The sequence below is a fragment of the Oryzias latipes genome, chromosome 7 (assembly GCF_053564925.1).
Source record: "Oryzias latipes strain Hd-rR chromosome 7, Olatipes_Hd-rR_3.1".
NCBI lineage: Eukaryota > Metazoa > Chordata > Actinopteri > Beloniformes > Adrianichthyidae > Oryzias > Oryzias latipes.
In genome coordinates this window covers 27,429,958-27,448,657 of record NC_136243.1, presented here as the reverse complement: position 1 = coordinate 27,448,657, position 18,700 = coordinate 27,429,958, and the positions used below count along the sequence as shown (strand labels likewise).

The window sequence follows — 18,700 nt, the reverse complement described above, 5'->3', positions numbered from 1 at the left end:
GTGAAACAGCTACGCGCTCCAGTGTGGTCAGCTTTCCTGCACGAGCGTCAGTGGTTTCCACGGGTTACCAGACTCGCTCTGTTCCAGGAAGAGACAGGACTTTTTCCCAGACTTGAAAGCCTTCCCGGTAAGTTTGTTCGACCGGTGTTTCCCTAAGCTGCTCTGTTTGGAGACGTTCAGCTGTTGCAAACTTATATATTCTTTCAGAAGTGTGGATATAAGAGTCCAGAGCTTTTGTTGTGAGCAGAAACTCGGTGTCCTGGCAACCTTGATTACAAACGGATTGAATTACAGGCGCTGGTCCCACATGCTAAAAGAGGAAAGAGTCAAAGAAAAGTTTATTTAATTTAAAAAAAAAAGGTTACTTAGGTAAAACTACTAGTGGAAATGTTTAGGCTACTTAGGTTTGAGAGGAAAATTCAAACAAAAACTTAATTAAGTACACTAAGTAAAAATGTGAAGAACAGACTATAAGGGCAAAAAAGCTAAACTAATATGACAATTCTGATATTTTTGCTGCTTTGTGATCACTCCAAATAAGATTTTTAATGTGTCTGCAAACTAAAAGCTCCATAATTAATATTTGTAACGAGTTGGTTAGGTTTAACCCAATTCTAAGGTTAAAAAGGGACCAACTTTTTGTTGGGTGATTTTATATCAGTAATAAACAAAGCAAACTGGGTTCAATTGAAACCACAATAGCCCCCAAGAATAGTATTGCTCCAAAAAGTAACCACAAAAATTCCAAGAATTGGGTTGAAGAAACAACCCAAGTCTTTTGAGATTGTACAACACCCAAGTCTTTATCATACAGTCAAATCCTTAGCAAAAGTTATTGGTCTTTTGTTAAAAAAATGGGAATTATTCTTCAGTTTTAAGTTATAAGCATCAAAGTGCACCCTTACTCCATTACTTTTACTATTATTCATATTAATACATTTAAATTGTTTTCTCCTTTTCTTGGGATCCAATGTCACTATACATAAAATAGTGAAAGTTATAAAAACCCCTTCAGTGTTTTTTGTTTTGCTTATTCATTCACTTGGTTTTTGTGAAATTCCTCCAGTCAGTCACCCTAATAAACGGTGTGACTAACTTAACCCACCCCTGGTTTTTTCTCCCTCCTTCCCAAAGAGGGTCGTAACAATTAATTTATACCTCTATAATTATTCCTGCAACAGAATTGTTTAACAGATCTTTGCACATAGAAATTGTACAATATGACGTTTGTCACAAGAACAGGGAGACAGCTGGTTCCAGATGCATTAGGCTTATTGGCTCAGCTAAAAGTCCCCAAAGCTAAATCACGTTCAGGCAGGTAGGGGTTAACAACGAGCATCCAAGTAGAAACTGGCAAAGTCAGAGTTCAGGCAGCATTCTGAGCAGGCAGCAGGCAAACAGAGTCAAATACAGAACAGGGTCAGGAAAGCAGCTCATGTCTAGATGTAGTGCTCAATCAAAGCAGGCAGAGCGGCACAAACTATACTTCACACTAAGTGAAGCTCAGTGCAGTGTTTAAGTAGACTGTTATTGATTTGTCAATTGAGAGTCAGGCGTGCAGCACTCGGAAACTGCACCCTGTGGCTGTTGGGAGATGAAGTGCATTCAGTTCTCTGGAGACTGCTCCCACCGATGACCAGAGGGGGAGACAGAGTTCAGACTTCTGATAACGTTGCTCAAAACTGTTGGTACTAATGAGTTATATCCCTAGAGGAGACACGCCCGCTTTAGAAGCCTGGCCGACGGTGGCGGAGCGCGACGCCATCTTGGTGAGGTCGACAACGCCCACATGACATTGATTTCTATTGATTTTAGTGGTGTCCAAGTAGCTTTTATAAACTGTATATATTTTTAGATTTAAATATATTTATACATATATATAAATATATTATATTTTATGTATATAATATATATATATTATTATTTATTATTATATTGTTAAAGAAGAGAAACAGTCAGCCTTAAAAGCTCAAACTTGAATGAAAATGCATTGTTGCAGGACTTCTTACAAATAAAAAAAATATTAGAAAGAATTTTTAAAATTAATTTCTAAACATTTAGAAGTTTTAGACCTGTTTGACATGTAATTTAAATTATTTAGAAAAACCCAACAATAAGTCAATAATAATAATAATAATAATAATAATAATAATAATAATAATAATAATAATAATAATAATAATAATAATAATAATAATAATAATAATAATAATAATTATAATAATCAAAAGAAGTCCAAAAGTGAACAACAGATTTACCCTAAAAAAACAGTCTGGCCTCTCATCAAAATCTGTTTCCACAAATGTTTTGAACAGCCAGACTGTGTTGCTAGTTGGTACCACAGTGATACATCTGGGTTAACTCTTTTGATAGATAAGGCCCACTTTTTCCCTAAGGCTGAATCCATTGGATACCTGCAAGAAAAGTTCATTCACTGAGTCAGAAATGTATAAATCTATATTACTATAATAGCCTAGTATTCTGTATACAGGTTTAGCAAAATAAAATGTACATTTATATTGACAGCAAAATAAATGTACATCATGCAGCATGTTGATAATAGCCCTGCAGCATCATGCATGTCAACATGTGTTCTATTAATGAAGCCCCTGCAGCCTTAAAAGAAAAAAAATTAAAATACTTACCTGTGAAATGATACACCTACCTCCTAATTGGACTCATTTATCTGATTTTGGCAGTTGAAACCCAAACAATGAACTGGTATTTTGCAAAAAATGTGTTCAAATGCATTCACTGCAGCAGTAACTTGACCTCACCAAGATGGCGGTGCTCTCCTCCCATGAGGAACCACGTGATGTCTCCTCTAGTGATATAACTCATTAGTTGGTACCCTCTAAGAGAATGACAGAAAAAATAAAATTAATTCAATAAGGTAAAACTGAAAATGACATCAATAATAAATGGGTGGCAGTGGCTCAGGTGGGTGAGCGGGTCGTCCAATGATCGAAGGGTCGGCGGTTCGATCCCCACTCCCCCCAGCCAACTGTCGCTGTGTCCTTGGGCAAGACATTTCACCCTCCTTGCCTCCAGTGTGGCTCCACTGGTGTGTGGATGTGCATGAATGCCCTGGTGATGGTCAGAGGGCCCATGGGCACATACTGGCAGCCAAGCCTCTGTCAGTCTGCCCCAGGGCAGCTGTGTCTACAACAGTACTTTAACATCACCAAGCATGAATGAGGAGTGAATAAATAATGGACACAATGTAAGCACTTTGAGTGACTTGAAAAGCGCAGATAAATCCAATCCATTATTATTATTATTTAAAATATATGTATCAAAAGATATTGCTTTTAAGCTATTGTTCAAGAGAACCCTTTACCCTTACTCGCTGTTGTAAATGCAGCTGCACATATTCAGAAGCTGTAGGTCCATAGGGCCTCTGCAAAAACAGATGAGTCAAAAATTCTTAACACGGCGACGAATTTTCTATAAAGAGGCAAAATATTAAAATAAATAGGGTAAGAAAAATGGTATTACCAAGAATTATTATTTTAAGAAAAAGAAAAATCTAGTCAACAAGATTTATTTTCTTCAACATTTTGCTATTGAAAAACTTTCATGATAAGATAATTGTCCTTGCAATTCAGAGAGAAGGTAAAAATTTCTCTTGAAAAAAGGGTCTTTTTACTTTCGTAGCCCATAAGAACCCATACCCATTTATTTTTCAAGGGTAGATTTTATGGTATAAACCACAGACCAAGTGGCCAACAGAACACATTTGTGATGTTTTTCTGTTCCACTGATGTCACCATGAGTTCAGTTTTTGCATTGTGCGTGTGCCTGCAAAAAAAATGTTGATGACAAACCGAAGAGACAGATTGTGCACATGGTAACCAAAAAGCCCAGAACAACCACCAATGGGGTGAAATGAAAGATACCGTCAAGTGTAGAAAATCAAATAAAATCTGAGACAGCTGAGAAATACAAGTGTCGACTGGTGCAGAAGCTTCATTAACAGTTACAGAAATAATTTGATTCGAATCAATGCCTCAAAGACCCACTCCGATCATTTTTTGATAATCTGATCATCTTTGATTATGCAATTTTTAGCCAAAATCAAACTACCTGTGTTGTTTTCTAGGACTTAGTTTGTTCAAAGGGGCAGTATTTTATTCACCTCTGAATTTTTAATAAACTCCAGCCAGAGTATTACAAACAAATAAGCTCTTTTAGAACGGCTTTTTTTTGCCTGCTCCTGATTTACAACGATTTAAATAAAAAGAAAAGAAATGAATAAAGAAATGTCTAAATATTTAATTTAATTTTCTTTATACATATCCTCCATCATCATAAAAATGCTATGAGAACATTTAAAAAAAACATAATTTTACATTAGAGTGGGTCTTTAAAAGGCTGTGTACCAAATATCAAGGTAAGGAAGGGGCTTTTTCCACTGCTGTTGTTTTTTTTCCTGTTCAGCAGCATCCCCAACATCGTGATCAAAGTTTGATTTCCATGGGGTTGTTTTTTTTGATCTATTGTTTTAATGGTTCCTTTGCTTTATCCTTTTCCAGTTTTTCAAAATAACGGGATTATCAAATGCTCATGTTTCTGAACAAGTAAATGAAATAAGACAAAACGAGAGGAATCTTCCTGATCATGTCTGCTTTGGTTCGACCTGAAGTCGATGCTTTGAAGCTTTGTGCCGATGCAGACGAGCTGCTCACAGCAGGAGACCTGGGGAAATCCACCTCCCTGTACATGTCCGCCTTCATGACTAATGCCTCCACCGCCGTGTCACACATGAGGAAACTAGACGAGCTGAACCTGGAGGGGGTCATCCTTACTCTAGAAAGTTGGCTGGATGGGGACCTTCCAGCTGCTAAGTGTCTTAATAAAGGTATTGCAGCCGTTTTCTTGTCTACACTCAGCCCCAGCAATCTGTCAGCTACTATTTTCAAAATGGAATCTCTTCTTCAGAGTGGTGGACATGGATGTGAGGAGATTTTTGCTCGCTGCACTGATCTGCTCGAAGGAAAGCGAAACCCTCCACCGGATGGTTCATATCGTGTGTTGGTTGAGATAACTCGGGGTCTGGCCTACTTTCTGTGCAAGCCTCATAGTTCAGAGAGTGTAAGGCTTTACCTCAAAGCTTATCGTGATAACAAAGTGGAAAGTGTAATGTTAGTTCAACACAGGCAGTCCGTGCATCTGCCTAAATTAGTGAAGGCTTTCAAGAACCAAATAACATCTGTGCATCCCTTTCTGGCATTTGACGATGAACTGGTGGAGATCAGAGAGCAGAAGGATGAGTTGGATCCCGAAGAAGTCTCCTCACTCATTGAGTTTTTACTTGCACTTTCACAACATGACACACAGGTACAGGAACTGCAAGCAGCACATTTGTTCTTGACAAGGAGGTTTTCAGACAGTGCAGAGATTTATTCCACGCTCCTGCAAAACGGTGCTAAAAACACCTCATCCCAAAACAGTCCAGAGAGAAAAGCTCGACTCCTAACCTGCCGAGCAGCGGCCTGCATGTCAGCAGGAGGAAAAGCTGCAGAGGACTGCAAAGATCTGGGTGAAGCATTTGACATCCACCCTGCCACCGCTCGAATCTACTTCCAAAAGCTCTTCACCGATCGCGGCACAGGGATAGCAGCTCAGAACCATCTGCGTCAGCAGGCGGAGAGATGGTTGTCTGACTTCAGAGACAAGGTCTTTATCCGGGGAGACTTTCGATCCACAGAGGGAGCTGAGCTCCTGGACCCCGTCATCACCTCTTTACGAACACTTTGTCATTTGGAGCCTAATGGAGGAGGGAGAGAGCTGAGGGTTCGACTGGCTGACAGTCTTCTCCTCAGAGGGGAGCACAAGGAGGCGCTCTCCATTTGTAGCCAGCTAGCAGCCGCCCCGGGACAGCAGAGCTATCAGAACACAGTCCATGTTCTCCGTGGATATGCCCGCCTTCTTTCTGATGACCACAGAGGGGCACTAGAGGACTTCCAAGCTGTGATTGAGCACAGCACTCCTCACCCCTCCAGCTGTGTGAGGGCCCTTTGTGGCAGAGGGCTCCTGCGCATGATGGCCGGCTCAAACTACCTCACAGCTCTGGATTACATGACAGCCACCAGACTTCACCCCCAAGAAACAGCGCTGACTATCCGCTGCTTGGTGCCTTGGAACTACAGAGGGCTGCTGGTGACGGTTCTTCTGGAGCAGGGACGAGTTGTTCTGGAGGAGACAATTCTGCACAAGTCCACATCTAACTCTGGTGACGATCCTCAGCAGGTTCTCCAGGAGGACAAGCAGCAAGGCCCAAAGAGAGGCAACAGATCAGGGTACTGGGTTTGACATATTTTGATTCATCATTTACCATACATTCACCTGAATCTCTTGGTTTGTGCATTAGATCTTCTGCTGGTGTCCAGTCTCTCGCTGCCTTGCTGATGGAGCTCCAGCCTGGTGGTGTTGGGCCTCACATACTTGCAGCAGATGCTTTGTACCAACTCGGCAGAGTGGAGGAGGCCTACAGGTTACTTCTGTCTATTGGGACCATTAATCCTCGTGGACCCACACTGGCTCGCCTCGCTCTGCTGCAGCTACACAGGGGCTTTCTTTATGACACCAATCAGGTATGCCTGTGTAAAGTCATGGTAAATCTTACTAAAAAGTATAGTTTTAGACGTTTATTCACAAGTCTAATCAAATGAGTAACAACTGAAAGTACACCAGCTACTAAATCTGGACTTATACATAAAACAAAAAACAATATAGGCTTTAAATAAATAAATAAATAAATAAATACATAATAAAATAATGTAACAGTCATTGGAGAAATTAAAAAAAAAATGCATTTAGCAACTTGACACTAAATTCAATATTGAATGAATCAATTTTTGTTAATTCTATCATATTTATTTTTAAATAATCATGTTTAGATATTAGAATTTTGTTTATTAATTTAAGAGCATTAAAAAAAGAAAGTAACAAATGTTCATCTGTTTTCTTACCAGCTGCTGAAAAAACTGATACTGTGCAGCGACACCAGCTGCCTGCACAGCCTCCTGGGCGTGGTACAACCAAAAGACAGAGCGCTGCTGCAGGGACACTGCCACTCTGCAGCCAAACGCATCCTGGACGGCTCAAGAGAGGAGGCCGCTCTCAGGGAGGCTGTGATCTATCTGTCCATGGCTATCATGGCATCTGGTGATTGGCTCATGAAAAGTGTTTAATATGCAAAATGAGTACAACAAACACTAAAAACACTGGTTGGGATCTTCTTTGTAAGACTGTAAGAACGAAACAAAACTATAAATCCAGTGAAATTAAAACTGTGCTTGTGCTTTTCAAGGTGGTGAAGCAACAGAGTCCTTGCTAGAAAGAGGAAGGTGTTATGCCTTGCTAGGACAGCGAAAGACAGCCATATTTGATTTCAGCGCCATCTTGAAGAAGCATCCGAAACACGTGCAGGCTCTGTGTGGAAGAGGCTTTACTTATCTTATGCTGGATCAAGAAAAGGTACTTTTTACCTGTGAAACCATAGATTTTTAATCTCAAGGAAAATCATTTGTGGCAATAATAAATGAAATGGTAGTTATTTTGGTAATTTACAAGGACTAGGGTTTTTAGGAAATTATTTTTTGTTTGCTTCTAAATATTTTCTGTCAGGGCATGAAAAATTGAACATTTTTGTTTTTTTTAAACTTTCATTTGGCATGTTTTATGACAAAGCTAAGTGTGCCACAAACCAACCAAAACAATCAGTGAGCTACTTCCGTCGGCTATAAATTTTTTCCCCTACATATGTTGCTAATTCAGAACGTACCATGTGATCTGGGCTTTCCGCAGACATTTTACAACCCTTTTTAAAAGGCAAAAAAAAAAAAGAAAAATGCAATTTTTTTACACAATTGGAAATAAATTTAGGCATTAGGGGTTACACAGCTTGGGTTAAGACTAACTTCAAATGAAAAGTTTAAACATTTTAAGTGCAAGTTGAATTTGTACACCAACACCAGTGGATGTTTTTCTGACTTTCCCACAATGCATTGCAGGAATGCATCCATGACATTCTGGAGGCTCTTCAGGTGAACGCAGACTCAGTCGTCACGGACATCCTGTCAGTCAAGGAGAAGGCGGGAAAACTGGTCTGTGATTGGCTCCACAAATTCTGCCGTGCCAATCTGTCAGATACTGTGAGGATTCATTCTGTCCCGTGCCACGAAGAGCAGCTCAAAGAGGCATTTATCATTGCTGGCGCTTTGATGAGGACTGACAGCAGAGACCCAAGATGGCATCTTCTTTATGTGGACATACTCCTAGCAAAAGGTGAGGTTCCTTGAGATCCTTTCTATCTTCTATCCTTTCTAATGATCTGGTGAGGTGTACATGAGTATAATACCTACATACCTAATTCATAAAAGCAAACATGAGATAACTTATATACATTTTTCCAACAGTGTTGAGTTCTTATTGTGTGTTGAGAAAAGTCAGTGTTTAAGTTGCTTGAGTCTCACTCCCACTGTGGCGTTCAATATTCTTCAGGTGATATAAAGGCAGCGGGGACGCATTTGTGTCACATTTTTGGCCAGGAACCGAGAGATGCAGTGGCCCAGGCCAGGATGGGCGTGATGGAAACCTGGCAGCAGAACTACCACAGGGCAGCTCTCAGGTTCAGCAATCTACTCAAGAAAGATTCATCCTGTCTCCCCTTCCTGCTGGCCTTGATCCCGTTTAATCAACAAAAATGCTTGGCAAAGGTAAGCCAACGCAAATAAATCCTATTGGTTCAGAACGGAAAAGTTTGTTTTCCTCTGTAATGCTACGTTCACTCCGGGCATGTGTGACACACGTTGAACGTGTTCACACTGGAGAAACAGGGATGGGCTTCTTCTTGTTCTTTTGCCATTGTTCACTAGCGCATGTACACCACCTACAGTTGGAAGAGGCTTGGTGTGAGATGTCAACAGTGCAAATCTTGTGAATCGGCTCTATTCAGATACATGAAAAACTTTGTGTCCCTCCGGTCGAGCTCAAACTGTAATCAATAATTTCTCTTCTCCAATCAATTTTTCAAACGGTTGGCCCTTCCCTGAATTGAAAGGGACAACATCCATAAGTCACTACCAAATCAAAGTCCCTAACTGGTCAAAGTTCAACTGATTTTACTTCCAATGCGTGTTCAATGGCCACGCGTTTTTGTACATGGAGCTCAAAAACGGTCTTAAAAATGTGCATAGCCATGCAGTGATGAGAGAGTTTGAACATATTTATGTAGACTTTCCGTTGAAAGTAGGGCTTGATAGCTCGCCATGGAAGCCGATGTGATTGTAATCTTAGAGAAAAAGTACAAAAATGAAATTGGTGCCTAAAGTGGATTTTTTTAACAATTTTCTTTATTTATTGAGCTCCGCAAAGACATATTCTCATAGATTTGCATTGTGATAGGCAGCAGCACAGGAGGCGAGTAGTGTGTCGTCAGAGGGCCGCTGGGATCAGGCCGTCACCCTCCTGACAGTCGCCATTCAAGCAGCAGGGAACCACAAACTTCTCTACCTTCGCCAACGAGCCGCCTGCTTAGCACAGCTGAGCTTACACGAGCAGGCCGCAGCTGATCTAGACAAAGTCATCCAGAAACATGGCGATATGGAAAGTTCCTCTTTAGAGGACCGAGAACTCTGGGCGGATGATCTGTGCAGACGGGGCAGCAGCCTGCTGCTCTGCTCCAGAGAGGAAGCGGCACTGGATGACTTCATCCAGGCCCTGGAGCTACACAGGGACCAGGCCATTCAGGGTATCGCAGCAGGCCCAGGGAGGCGGCGCCTGGCTGAGTGCTTTCTTCAAGGGGCCCTGCAGCACTATGGGGAGCAGCAGCTCAGCAAAGTGTGGACAATGATTGAATGTGGCCTCTTCCTTGACGGTAAAAATACAGAACTTCGTAGACTGAGGGCAAAGGTCAAGCGTGAAATGGCCAGCCCTTGCATTGTAAATTGACGAAGGTGCAAGGAAGCTCGAACTAATGCAAAATTTAAACTTTTTATAAAAATAAATTCACAAAGACACAACTATTTCAGAGGAGTATCTTGTCAAACAGCATCACCAAATAACTTTATTAGTACATGCATTTAAAACCAGACACATGCTAAGCAATATTTAGGGCAAAAACTAACAAAATCTGCATCAATACTTCACTTGAATGAGTGAAATCAGCAACATTAAATACTTTCATTCAAACTATCACACGTGGATAAGAAATTTGAAAGTGTCAAATGTGCAGGTTTGATGCTTTTAAAGAAAATAACTTTTCATGTCTACTAACACCACTGAGAATGCAAATAAAATGTACTAAATAAAAGGTGCAGCTGATGGATGAAGAAACTGTAAATGCAATGTCTGAGTATGTGTTTTTAAAGAGTGCACACAGTTTTCACACAGATTCGCTTTGGACCAGAACACACCTTGATTTTAGGCATACACAGTAATATATTGGGGTTCCATGTTGCCAAAGTAGGATTTTTCCCACTCGCTCATGAGGTCAAAGTGGAGAGGGCGGTCACAGAAGGTACAGGCGGCTGTGGCAGGACTGTTGAGGGGAAGACCTGCCTCCTGCCACACCTCCACCAGTTTCCCTGTGAATGACACAAACATTTGTTTGAATGAAAAAGCTTACATTTAGTCCCTTTTTTTTTTATTTTAAAGGTCACGTATTTTGTTTTAGTCAAAGGTCATGGGGATTGCTCTGGAGCTAGAATCTGCAGCTCACCCACAAAGTACTCCATCATGTCAGGCTCGTGGTGCGGTGATGGAGCCAAGCGCAGCAGCTCCTCACCACGAGGCACAGTGGGATAGTTGATGGCCTGGACGTAGATGTTGTATTTCTCCAGCAGGATGTCACATACCTTTGTGTTCAGCTCAGCGTTTCCAACCTGAAAGGTCAGCTTAGTCAGTGAGTATGATCTCAGAGCATGGAACTACATTAAATAGAGAGAGCTAAAGCTAAAGTTTAATTTGTTCTAAAAATCATATATAATTTTTCCCTAAAGAATGGATATAACACAACTCCCTAATCTAAACTTCTTTCTTAGTAAACTAGCTTTTCATGAGATATGCAAGTCAGTAAAATACTACAGAGCCCTGGATATGAAATTCAAACGGCCATGAATTAGTGTTTTGTTTGCTTAAATTAGCTTTTTGTGGCCACAGTTCAAAATTTTGTGCAGTCAAATTAGCATTTTGTGGCCAGTTAGCAGTGGGAATTTAAGATACTAAAATACTCATTTGTGCACAAAAAAATACTTCTTTGTGGCCACAAAAGATGAAGTTTATGGAACTATTTCTTTAATTATTTTCTTTTTAGTGTCATATGCAGGGATCCACATAATACTGCTGTTTCATGATTAAGTATTTTTTTCAAGCTAGTTCTAGTCTGTGTAAAATAGCCAACCCTGATACTAAGATGGACCACAATGCATTGTGTTTGATTTGTCATTTGAAAAAAAAACCAATGACTTCCTATAATTAAAAAGAAATATTCATCATCATCATCATCATCAGAGCAGGTAGTTCATTCCTTAAAAGACTTTCTGATGTTGTAGTCACATTTCCTACATATTACATAACATATTACATAACATAACCCTTAAAAATGCACTTTGTTGATACTTGATAAAGAGAGTAGATATTGGCGCAGTCAGCTCATCGTTTTTACCCGGATGGGGATGATATGGCTGGGGCAGTTGACCACAGGTAAGCCCTTGTCCATGAGCAGCTGCCTCATGTGTTTCACGTTCCTCTGGTGAGCTCTTCGGAGCACCTGACCTTCGGCGCTCTTCAGGATCCGGACAGACTCCAGGGCTCCAGCCAGCACCATTGGGGGCAAAGCAGTTGTGAAGATGAATCCAGCGGCATAGGAGCGCACTGTGTCCACTAGAGCACCGCTGCTGGCAACATAGCCTCCTACACACCCAAATGCTTTGCCTGAAAAAAGGGAAAAGTTTGTAAGCTTCCACCTAAAACTACCGTACTAGTTTTCTTTTGATTTCATTTCCTTTTATGAAATGTATTTAGTAATAAAAGGCATGTCATTTTATTGTTTTGCATGCAAAAAAATTCTTTTTTAACATCAAAACATGCCACCAATTTATGGTATCAGAGAGATTTATGCCAGCTTTGATTAACTATAATGACAAAGTTTTGTTATGTGAAACTAAAAGGTTTACTTTGAAGAACAAGTTTGATCAAAAGTATTTTCTGCAAACTGAAAAAAGAAAACTGTAATGACATCTGAAAATATTTGGTGGCAATACCTTTATGTTGTATTAAACACTTAGATTAGGACTTTGATTAAATTATTTTACCACAATTCCAAAACAGAGAATAATAAAAATATCAAATGATAACACTAATAAATAGCACTAAAATACAACAACAACAATAAATAACATTTGGATCATGTTGAGCTCTGACAGTTCTATGTTTAAAAAATAACAACTGTAAAGTATTATTTAGCCGAGTTATAGTCCAATTAAAATGTAGTAAAAGCTTAGATTATCAATATAATGAAAAAAAAGTTATTTTAGTTCGTTTTAATCGAATTTTGCCTGAATTATGAGTCAAAATAATGACTGTAAAACCTTGCAGTTGTCCCAAAATTACACTGCAGGGACTGCTGGAGGGTGGTCTTATCAGTAAAACCAGATAGTGACACCCAGCTGATAAAAACCTCTCCCATGATGCAACCTCGGCCCTCTCTTGCCCCCAGCTCTTGAGCAGCATTATCTCCTTTGGTGGGAGTGACGCTGTTATTCTGGCAATCTGATGGTTTCAGTTTGACCAAATTGGAATAGATCCAAAAAGATAGGCAATTGTTGAAGTTTAAAGCTGCTGGACTTACTCCTACTGAAATAATCAATAGAAACATTTTCCAAAAAAAAAAAGAAGATTTTTTTTCATTTAATTCTTTAAAAGTACAATTGCTCTTTTCCCCCCTGAAATGTGCAACATTTGTGATGCACAAGAGGGATGACTCACCCAAGGTCCCTGAAACTATGTCGATCTTGTGCATGATGTTGTCTCTTTCGCCCACTCCAGCTCCATGAGCTCCATACAGGCCGACGGCGTGAACCTCATCAACAAATGTCAGTGCGCCGTAACGATGGGCTGCATCACACAGCTCCTCCAGAGGGCATATGGCACCTGACACCCCCAGTGAAGAAGATACTATTTATAAAACTGTGTTTGGGTGAGCAGCATAGACCTGCAACTGTCATTGTTGGATCACAAGTTAAAAATATATTCTGCATGCGTAATAGAATTTTACTAAAATATGTATAATAATAATAATAATAATAATAATAATAATAACAATAATAATAATAATAATAATAGTAAATAAAAATGATAATAATTTACTGGGATTAATTTAGAAAAATTACAAAAGGCTGGAATGTGATGGAAAAGGTAACTTAAATCGTATCACATAATCAGTGACCAGAATTCCAAGTTGTACTTTTACATTTCTCATGGTCCCAGTGCATTTGGTATCTTTAAATCAAACAGAAATGCAGGAGTCCATCCTAAAAGGTAATGGTAGGAGGAAAACATTAAATTATTCAAAGTTTCTTTAAGATGAGTCATAAAAAGTTTCTATAAGACTTGCTTCTCATGGGGACCACAAAAGATAAAATAGGTTTTGGTCTGGTACGAAGAAAGTCTTCATTAAAGTTGTTGGCGCCTGAAAAGCCAGAATCCACATCAATAACTTCACGAGTTCAAACAGCAGGCGCATCTGCACTTCAAATGCTCAGAAAGGGCTTTGTAGGAATCATCAGACTGTTGCATAGAAACCACAACTGCAGGAGGAACAGAAGTACTGGAAATGCATTAAATTGTGGCGAGGAATCTAATTTGAGATGTCAGAGAAGGAATAAAACTGTGCTGCAAAGCTGTCGTCATGGCTTGTATTCCAACATAACCGATGCAGATTTCTGAGTAAACTTGCACATTCGATGAACTCACCATCCATTGAGTGAACTGTCTCAAACGCCACTATTTTGGGAGTCTTGGGGTCGGAGCGTTGCAGCAGCTCCTCCAGGTGTCGCCTGTCATTGTGGCGGAAGATGAAGCGTTTGGCTCCACTGTTCCTGATGCCCTGAATCATCGATGCATGGTTCCCTGCATCAGAGTAGATCTCGCACCCTGTCCAACATAAAGAACCCGCAGTGAAATCAGTGCGAAAAACTTCTTTGCATCATTTGACATAGAATTCTTTTCTTTTTTTTTATTGTGCTTGTCTGAAAATGCCAATACATAAATGAATAATTTGCAGGTCTAACACGAGGACTGCTAGATTATAGCATTTTTCTTGGGTACTTAGACACCAGTATGTCAGTAAATACCTGGCAGCATCTTGGCAAGAGTGAAGAGGGTGGAATCATTTGCCACAAAGCAGGAGGAGAACACCAAAGCAGCATCTTTCCCGTGCAGCTGAGCAAGTTCTCTCTCCAGAGCCACATGAAAGTTGCTGGTGCCAGAGATGTTCCTGGTCCCACCAGCACCGGCACCATAGTTCTCCAGAGCTTCCCTGAGGGCGTCCAACACCAGAAACTATAATAACTAGTTTAGAGAATGAATGCAATAAAAACCTACCAACAAAACTACTCCTCTTTCAAGAATTTATTGAACAATTTGCAAGAATTTAATCCATTTTAGGTCAGAGTTATCTTTTAAAAGACTTTCAGCTGGATTTATTTTAAATGCTATTATTCACAAGCTATTATTTAAATGAGGCAACAATAATAGCATATAACAATATGCTATTATTACAATAAAAACAATAAAACGACCATGTTTGGGCAATAAATGCATGTTATTGGTAAACACAAAAATGGAAATCTAAACCCCACAGCTTTTTGGATCATCTGACATTCTTTTGGAGAACAATCAGAAACCAAATCAGTAAAGCGATGAATTATTTATGCTGTCACTTTCTTGACAGGTTCCCAAAAATTATTTTTTTTACGAACAGTTTGTTGGTCAGGTGTCATATTAACCTAATTTAATGTTTAGACAATTTACCCAAGGTCATATTTTAGGTTTAGAAGTAAAAAAAAAAAGAAAAAACTTAAGATGTGACTGAAATTAGATATATTGTTTACCCTTTACAGAGTCTGAATCTTTACAGACTCACTCCAATGAAAATTTGAGTTTTTAATATGTTCTTGTGGCATTTATCTGATGGGGGACATATATAAAGAAAATTACATTTAAAATAGCATTTCTGATTATTTCTTTTTTCAAATCATTGTGAATCAGTAGCAGACGAAAAAAACACTGAGTCTGGAATAAATTCCATCCATCCATCCATCCATCCATCCATCCATCCATCCATCCATCCATCCATCCATAACATTTTCTTTGTTTTTTCTGGACTGTGATGAGGTGAATTAAATTATTCATGGCTTCAAGCTCTGATGTTTGGGGACTTCTGGCTGTGAAAGGTCACCTTATCAAATGGATATTGATGTTGACTGATCATTAGTACTCAGTGGAGTATAAACATATAAACTTCAGACAACTGGAGAGACATTAGTTTGGATGTAATTGGATCACGGACAGGTTTTTTTCTCTCCATCATTTAAATCATTTTCTGTTTTTGCCTGCATTCAAGTGAAATGTCTTTTCTCTACCTGATGGCACCGAGGACCTTGGGGTGCCGACTCATTCCGAGGTAGTCGTTGCTGCACCACACAGACACCTGGGCGCCCGCCCTCTCAGGAATGGAATAATCCTCAGCAAAAGGAAAGGTGTTGGCCCTTCGGTTCACTGTCTTGAAGACCCTGTAAGTGTGGTCCTTCTTTTTCTCAGAAATCTTCTCAGTGAAGAAGTGGTCGTAGTCATAGCTGGGGCCCACTGAGGAGAGAATTTTTACGGCAGTTAAAAAGCAGCAGGTGGATGATCCATAAGCTACTTTTAAAGTGGAACATTCTGTATTTTTCTTTATCTGGTTTTATAAAACTCAGTCTAAATGAAGGCATTTTCTTGACGTATACCAATAATTGTGGTTTGTGAGTCTCACCCATGTTGTCTCTAAGGAGGTGTGTGACAGTGTTGAGGTCAGCTCCTGATGGAAACATGGATGCTTTTAAACCTTTCAGCAGAGACTTCATCAGACCTCAAGAGACAAGAGAATCTTTATGAAAGTCACACGTTCCCATCCATAATCTCTGATTTTTGTCAAATTTGTTCAGTTCTTACCATCTTTCACGTCCTCCTGTACTTCAGGACTGGCTTGTACCACTCCTATCTGAGAAGAAACAAAAGGGCAGGCCTTCGACATGGACGCAGCCACATGGGTGGCAGTCTGAGCAAACCGCCTCTTTTGCTCCACCGTGAAAACCTGGTCACTCTTAGATCTGGTGGTGTGGCTGCTCAGCTTGGAATCCAGAGAAGCTGGGGAACTCACAGTGATCTGGCGAGTGATGATGGGGCATTTTTCAGCTAGAGACAGCAAAGAGGCTCCGGTTCTTCTCAGAGCTGGCTTTGGAGCAGACTTCAGGAAGGGGCAGTGATGAAGAAAGGCAGCCATGACGCTGCAACTGTTCTTACTCTGGGTAAGGAAAGACAGGAACGTGTTGGAAAAAGATTTCTCTATTTAATTGCAATGGTTATATTTTTAAATGGATTAGTCTGGCTTTTTTTTGTGTAGGAAAAGAACACTCTAAACGGCACAAATTCCATCACATAACCATCAAAGTAAAACTGAAATATGATCCCCGTTTGCGGGTACAAGGAGATGCCCTCTGGAGGGTGTGACATGCTGCTGCTTATCTTTGCTCTGCAGGCGCTTTAGAGCAGCTCTGACAGGCTTCACCTCCTGATTACCGGAAAAAGTCATCAAATCGGCATCTTTAAAACAAACAAAAAAACAAATTCACCTCATTTCCAATATTCTTAAAATCAAATGAAAAAGTTTTCCCCCTGCTGCACTCATTTACAAAAATGTCTTAACATTTTTTTCACTTGCTAATGTTGGACCGATTCGTGGTTTTATTATCTCTGCTGGTTTGCGTTGATAAAGTAATTCTCAGGATCTGTGGCTTTTTCCTGTGGTTGGATGTCATCTTTGCTGGTGTTTTATGTTATGTTTTTTCCCTTTATTTAACACGGATTATTAAGTGTTAAAAACATACATCAAAAAATTATTGCAAAGAAAACAAATTAAAATGCTATTATACAATAAATAAGTCTATTAAAAATAGCATTTATTAGAAATGTATATTTGGTCAACAGTTTCAACAAACACACCTCAACCACCACAAAAGTTAGAATACTGCAAATGAGTATGAAAAATATGGCATTAACCATAAATAAAAACGTGGCTCACCTGTTGACCTGCACTGAGGACGAACTTCAGAACAGCAAATAGGCAGATGATGGGGAGGTGTCAACATTTGTTGGTTCAATTCTAGGAACATTACGCAATTATCTACCCTCCCACCCACACAGTGACGTTTGGAACTCTGATGCCGTCAAGGCAGACGATTGTGTGAATATGGGAGGTCCAAAGCTGCTGATAGGGTCTTAAGTTACGAGACCCTCTGTCCAGCTTCAGCCATCCCTGTATAGTGAGGGATATTACCAAGAAACAGATTTTAACTTTAGCTCTTAGTTGCTTGATTGTCTCCAAAGAGTGGATGGATTTTGTATTTCATTTCAAATGGACGGCGGGAAATTTGGGTTTTTGCACCCCTTGGAATTCAGGGTGACACTAGAATGCATTAAAGGTTTTGAAAAAAATGTTTGTGTTTTTTTTTTGGCTACCGAATTAAAAAAACAAGATCACAAATTTACCTAAAATTAATTAAAAGCCCTATTTTGAATTTTGTTTTCCGACACTTTAATTGTTTTTTTTTAAATATAAATTTCAAATCCATAGATCCTCACCAGTAGCATCACACGTCAAACATTCGACAACTCCAATTATAGTTGTGATCGTTTCAATAATCATCTTTATCCTGAGTAGTGTCTGTAGTTTAGTTCAGTCATTTATTTTTTCCCCTATTCAAAATAATTTAAGAAAAAAAGAAAAAAGAAAAAAAAAGATTAAAAAGCAAAAGTTGGAAATTAAAAATAGACAGAGTGGTGCCTTGCATTATGATTATTACCCATAGACATCAGGGCTTTTTAATTTTAACGCTGCTAATCACATTATTTAATTTTTTAAATTTCATTAATTTTTTTCTACTTTTTGTGTTTATTATTTCTGTTTTGCCTCCGTGCATGAAAAGGTGGAATATTGTAGAAAAGAGGTAGAGAACCAGCAAGAATTGACGCAGAAACTATTTAAAAAGTGGAGCCCCTCGCGGCTTCCGTAACTTTCTGCCAAAACAATTCTATAAAATCTGCTGTCATGGAAACAGAACCAATTAACAGACTTCAACAATTCTCTAGGATTGAATCGTTCAATGAACCATGTAAATGACATAACAGCGTTAGAAACCGTCATGAATTTGCTCATTTAAACAACATGAGAGGCACGTGCGCATTTTTCCCTTTTAAATAATTTATTTCCACATCCGGTTTTATTTGAAATCAAAATAAAACAGGTCAAAAAAACAGGACAGACTAGGTCAAGCCAAGGTTTTTACTTTTTTTGTAAGGAATAGAAATAATTGAAGCAAATAAAACATTTTATCCCAAAAATAACTACAGTTTTCGTTTAATAATTTGTATGCTT

The 18,700-nt window shown here is 39.4% G+C and overlaps 2 protein-coding genes across 8 annotated transcripts; one reads left to right on the top strand and one right to left on the bottom strand.

Moving 5' to 3' along the window:
• Positions 1-41: 41 nt before the first annotated feature.
• Positions 42-10,348, top strand: ttc34 (tetratricopeptide repeat domain 34). Of its 3 annotated transcripts, XM_020704356.3 has the most exons (9): positions 42-127; positions 4,536-6,302; positions 6,374-6,596; positions 6,978-7,170; positions 7,316-7,482; positions 8,019-8,111; positions 8,196-8,292; positions 8,509-8,723; positions 9,412-10,348. In XM_020704356.3, the coding sequence occupies exons 2-9, from the start codon at positions 4,621-4,623 to the stop codon at positions 9,955-9,957; spliced, it is 3,216 nt and encodes a 1,071-aa protein (XP_020560015.1). In that variant the 5' UTR covers positions 42-127; positions 4,536-4,620; the 3' UTR covers positions 9,958-10,348. The 3 variants fall into 3 exon arrangements, with proteins under 3 accessions (XP_020560015.1, XP_078806910.1, XP_078806911.1); XM_078950784.1 differs by having other exon boundaries at positions 8,019-8,292; XM_078950785.1 differs by lacking the exon at positions 42-127 and having other exon boundaries at positions 4,684-4,861; positions 4,942-6,302; positions 8,019-8,292.
• alas2 (aminolevulinate, delta-, synthase 2) lies at positions 10,032-18,454 on the bottom strand. 5 transcript variants are annotated; one of them, XM_078950787.1, is made up of 11 exons: positions 17,348-17,486; positions 16,427-16,570; positions 16,219-16,267; positions 16,040-16,135; positions 15,651-15,873; positions 14,361-14,545; positions 13,981-14,160; positions 12,994-13,158; positions 11,672-11,940; positions 10,727-10,889; positions 10,032-10,592 (listed from the first exon to the last, which is right to left on the bottom strand). In XM_078950787.1, exons 2-11 carry the CDS (start codon positions 16,547-16,549, stop codon positions 10,429-10,431), a joined length of 1,617 nt encoding a protein of 538 aa, XP_078806913.1. In that variant the 5' UTR covers positions 16,550-16,570; positions 17,348-17,486; the 3' UTR covers positions 10,032-10,428. The 5 variants fall into 5 exon arrangements, with proteins under 5 accessions (XP_078806913.1, XP_078806914.1, XP_004070414.1 ...); XM_078950788.1 differs by having other exon boundaries at positions 16,040-16,084; XM_004070366.5 differs by having other exon boundaries at positions 16,219-16,570; positions 17,348-18,454.
• Positions 18,455-18,700: the final 246 nt, after the last annotated feature.

Excerpts from the sequence above, each read along its gene's own strand:
- ttc34 (XM_078950784.1), top strand. The coding sequence starts at position 4,621 with ATGTCTGCTTTGGTTCGACCTGAAGTCGATGCTTTGAAGCTTTGTGCC. Across the intron at positions 7,171-7,315 it reads CATGGCTATCATGGCATCTG|GTGGTGAAGCAACAGAGTCC; the intron begins GTGATTGGCTCA and ends GTGCTTTTCAAG. Across the intron at positions 8,293-8,508 it reads GGACATACTCCTAGCAAAAG|GTGATATAAAGGCAGCGGGG; the intron begins GTGAGGTTCCTT and ends AATATTCTTCAG.
- alas2 (XM_004070366.5), bottom strand. The coding sequence starts at position 16,549 with ATGGCTGCCTTTCTTCATCACTGCCCCTTCCTGAAGTCTGCTCCAAAG. Across the intron at positions 16,136-16,218 it reads ACAGGAGGACGTGAAAGATG|GTCTGATGAAGTCTCTGCTG; the intron begins GTAAGAACTGAA and ends TTGTCTCTTGAG. Across the intron at positions 13,159-13,980 it reads GACAGTTCACTCAATGGATG|GTGCCATATGCCCTCTGGAG; the intron begins GTGAGTTCATCG and ends TGGGGGTGTCAG.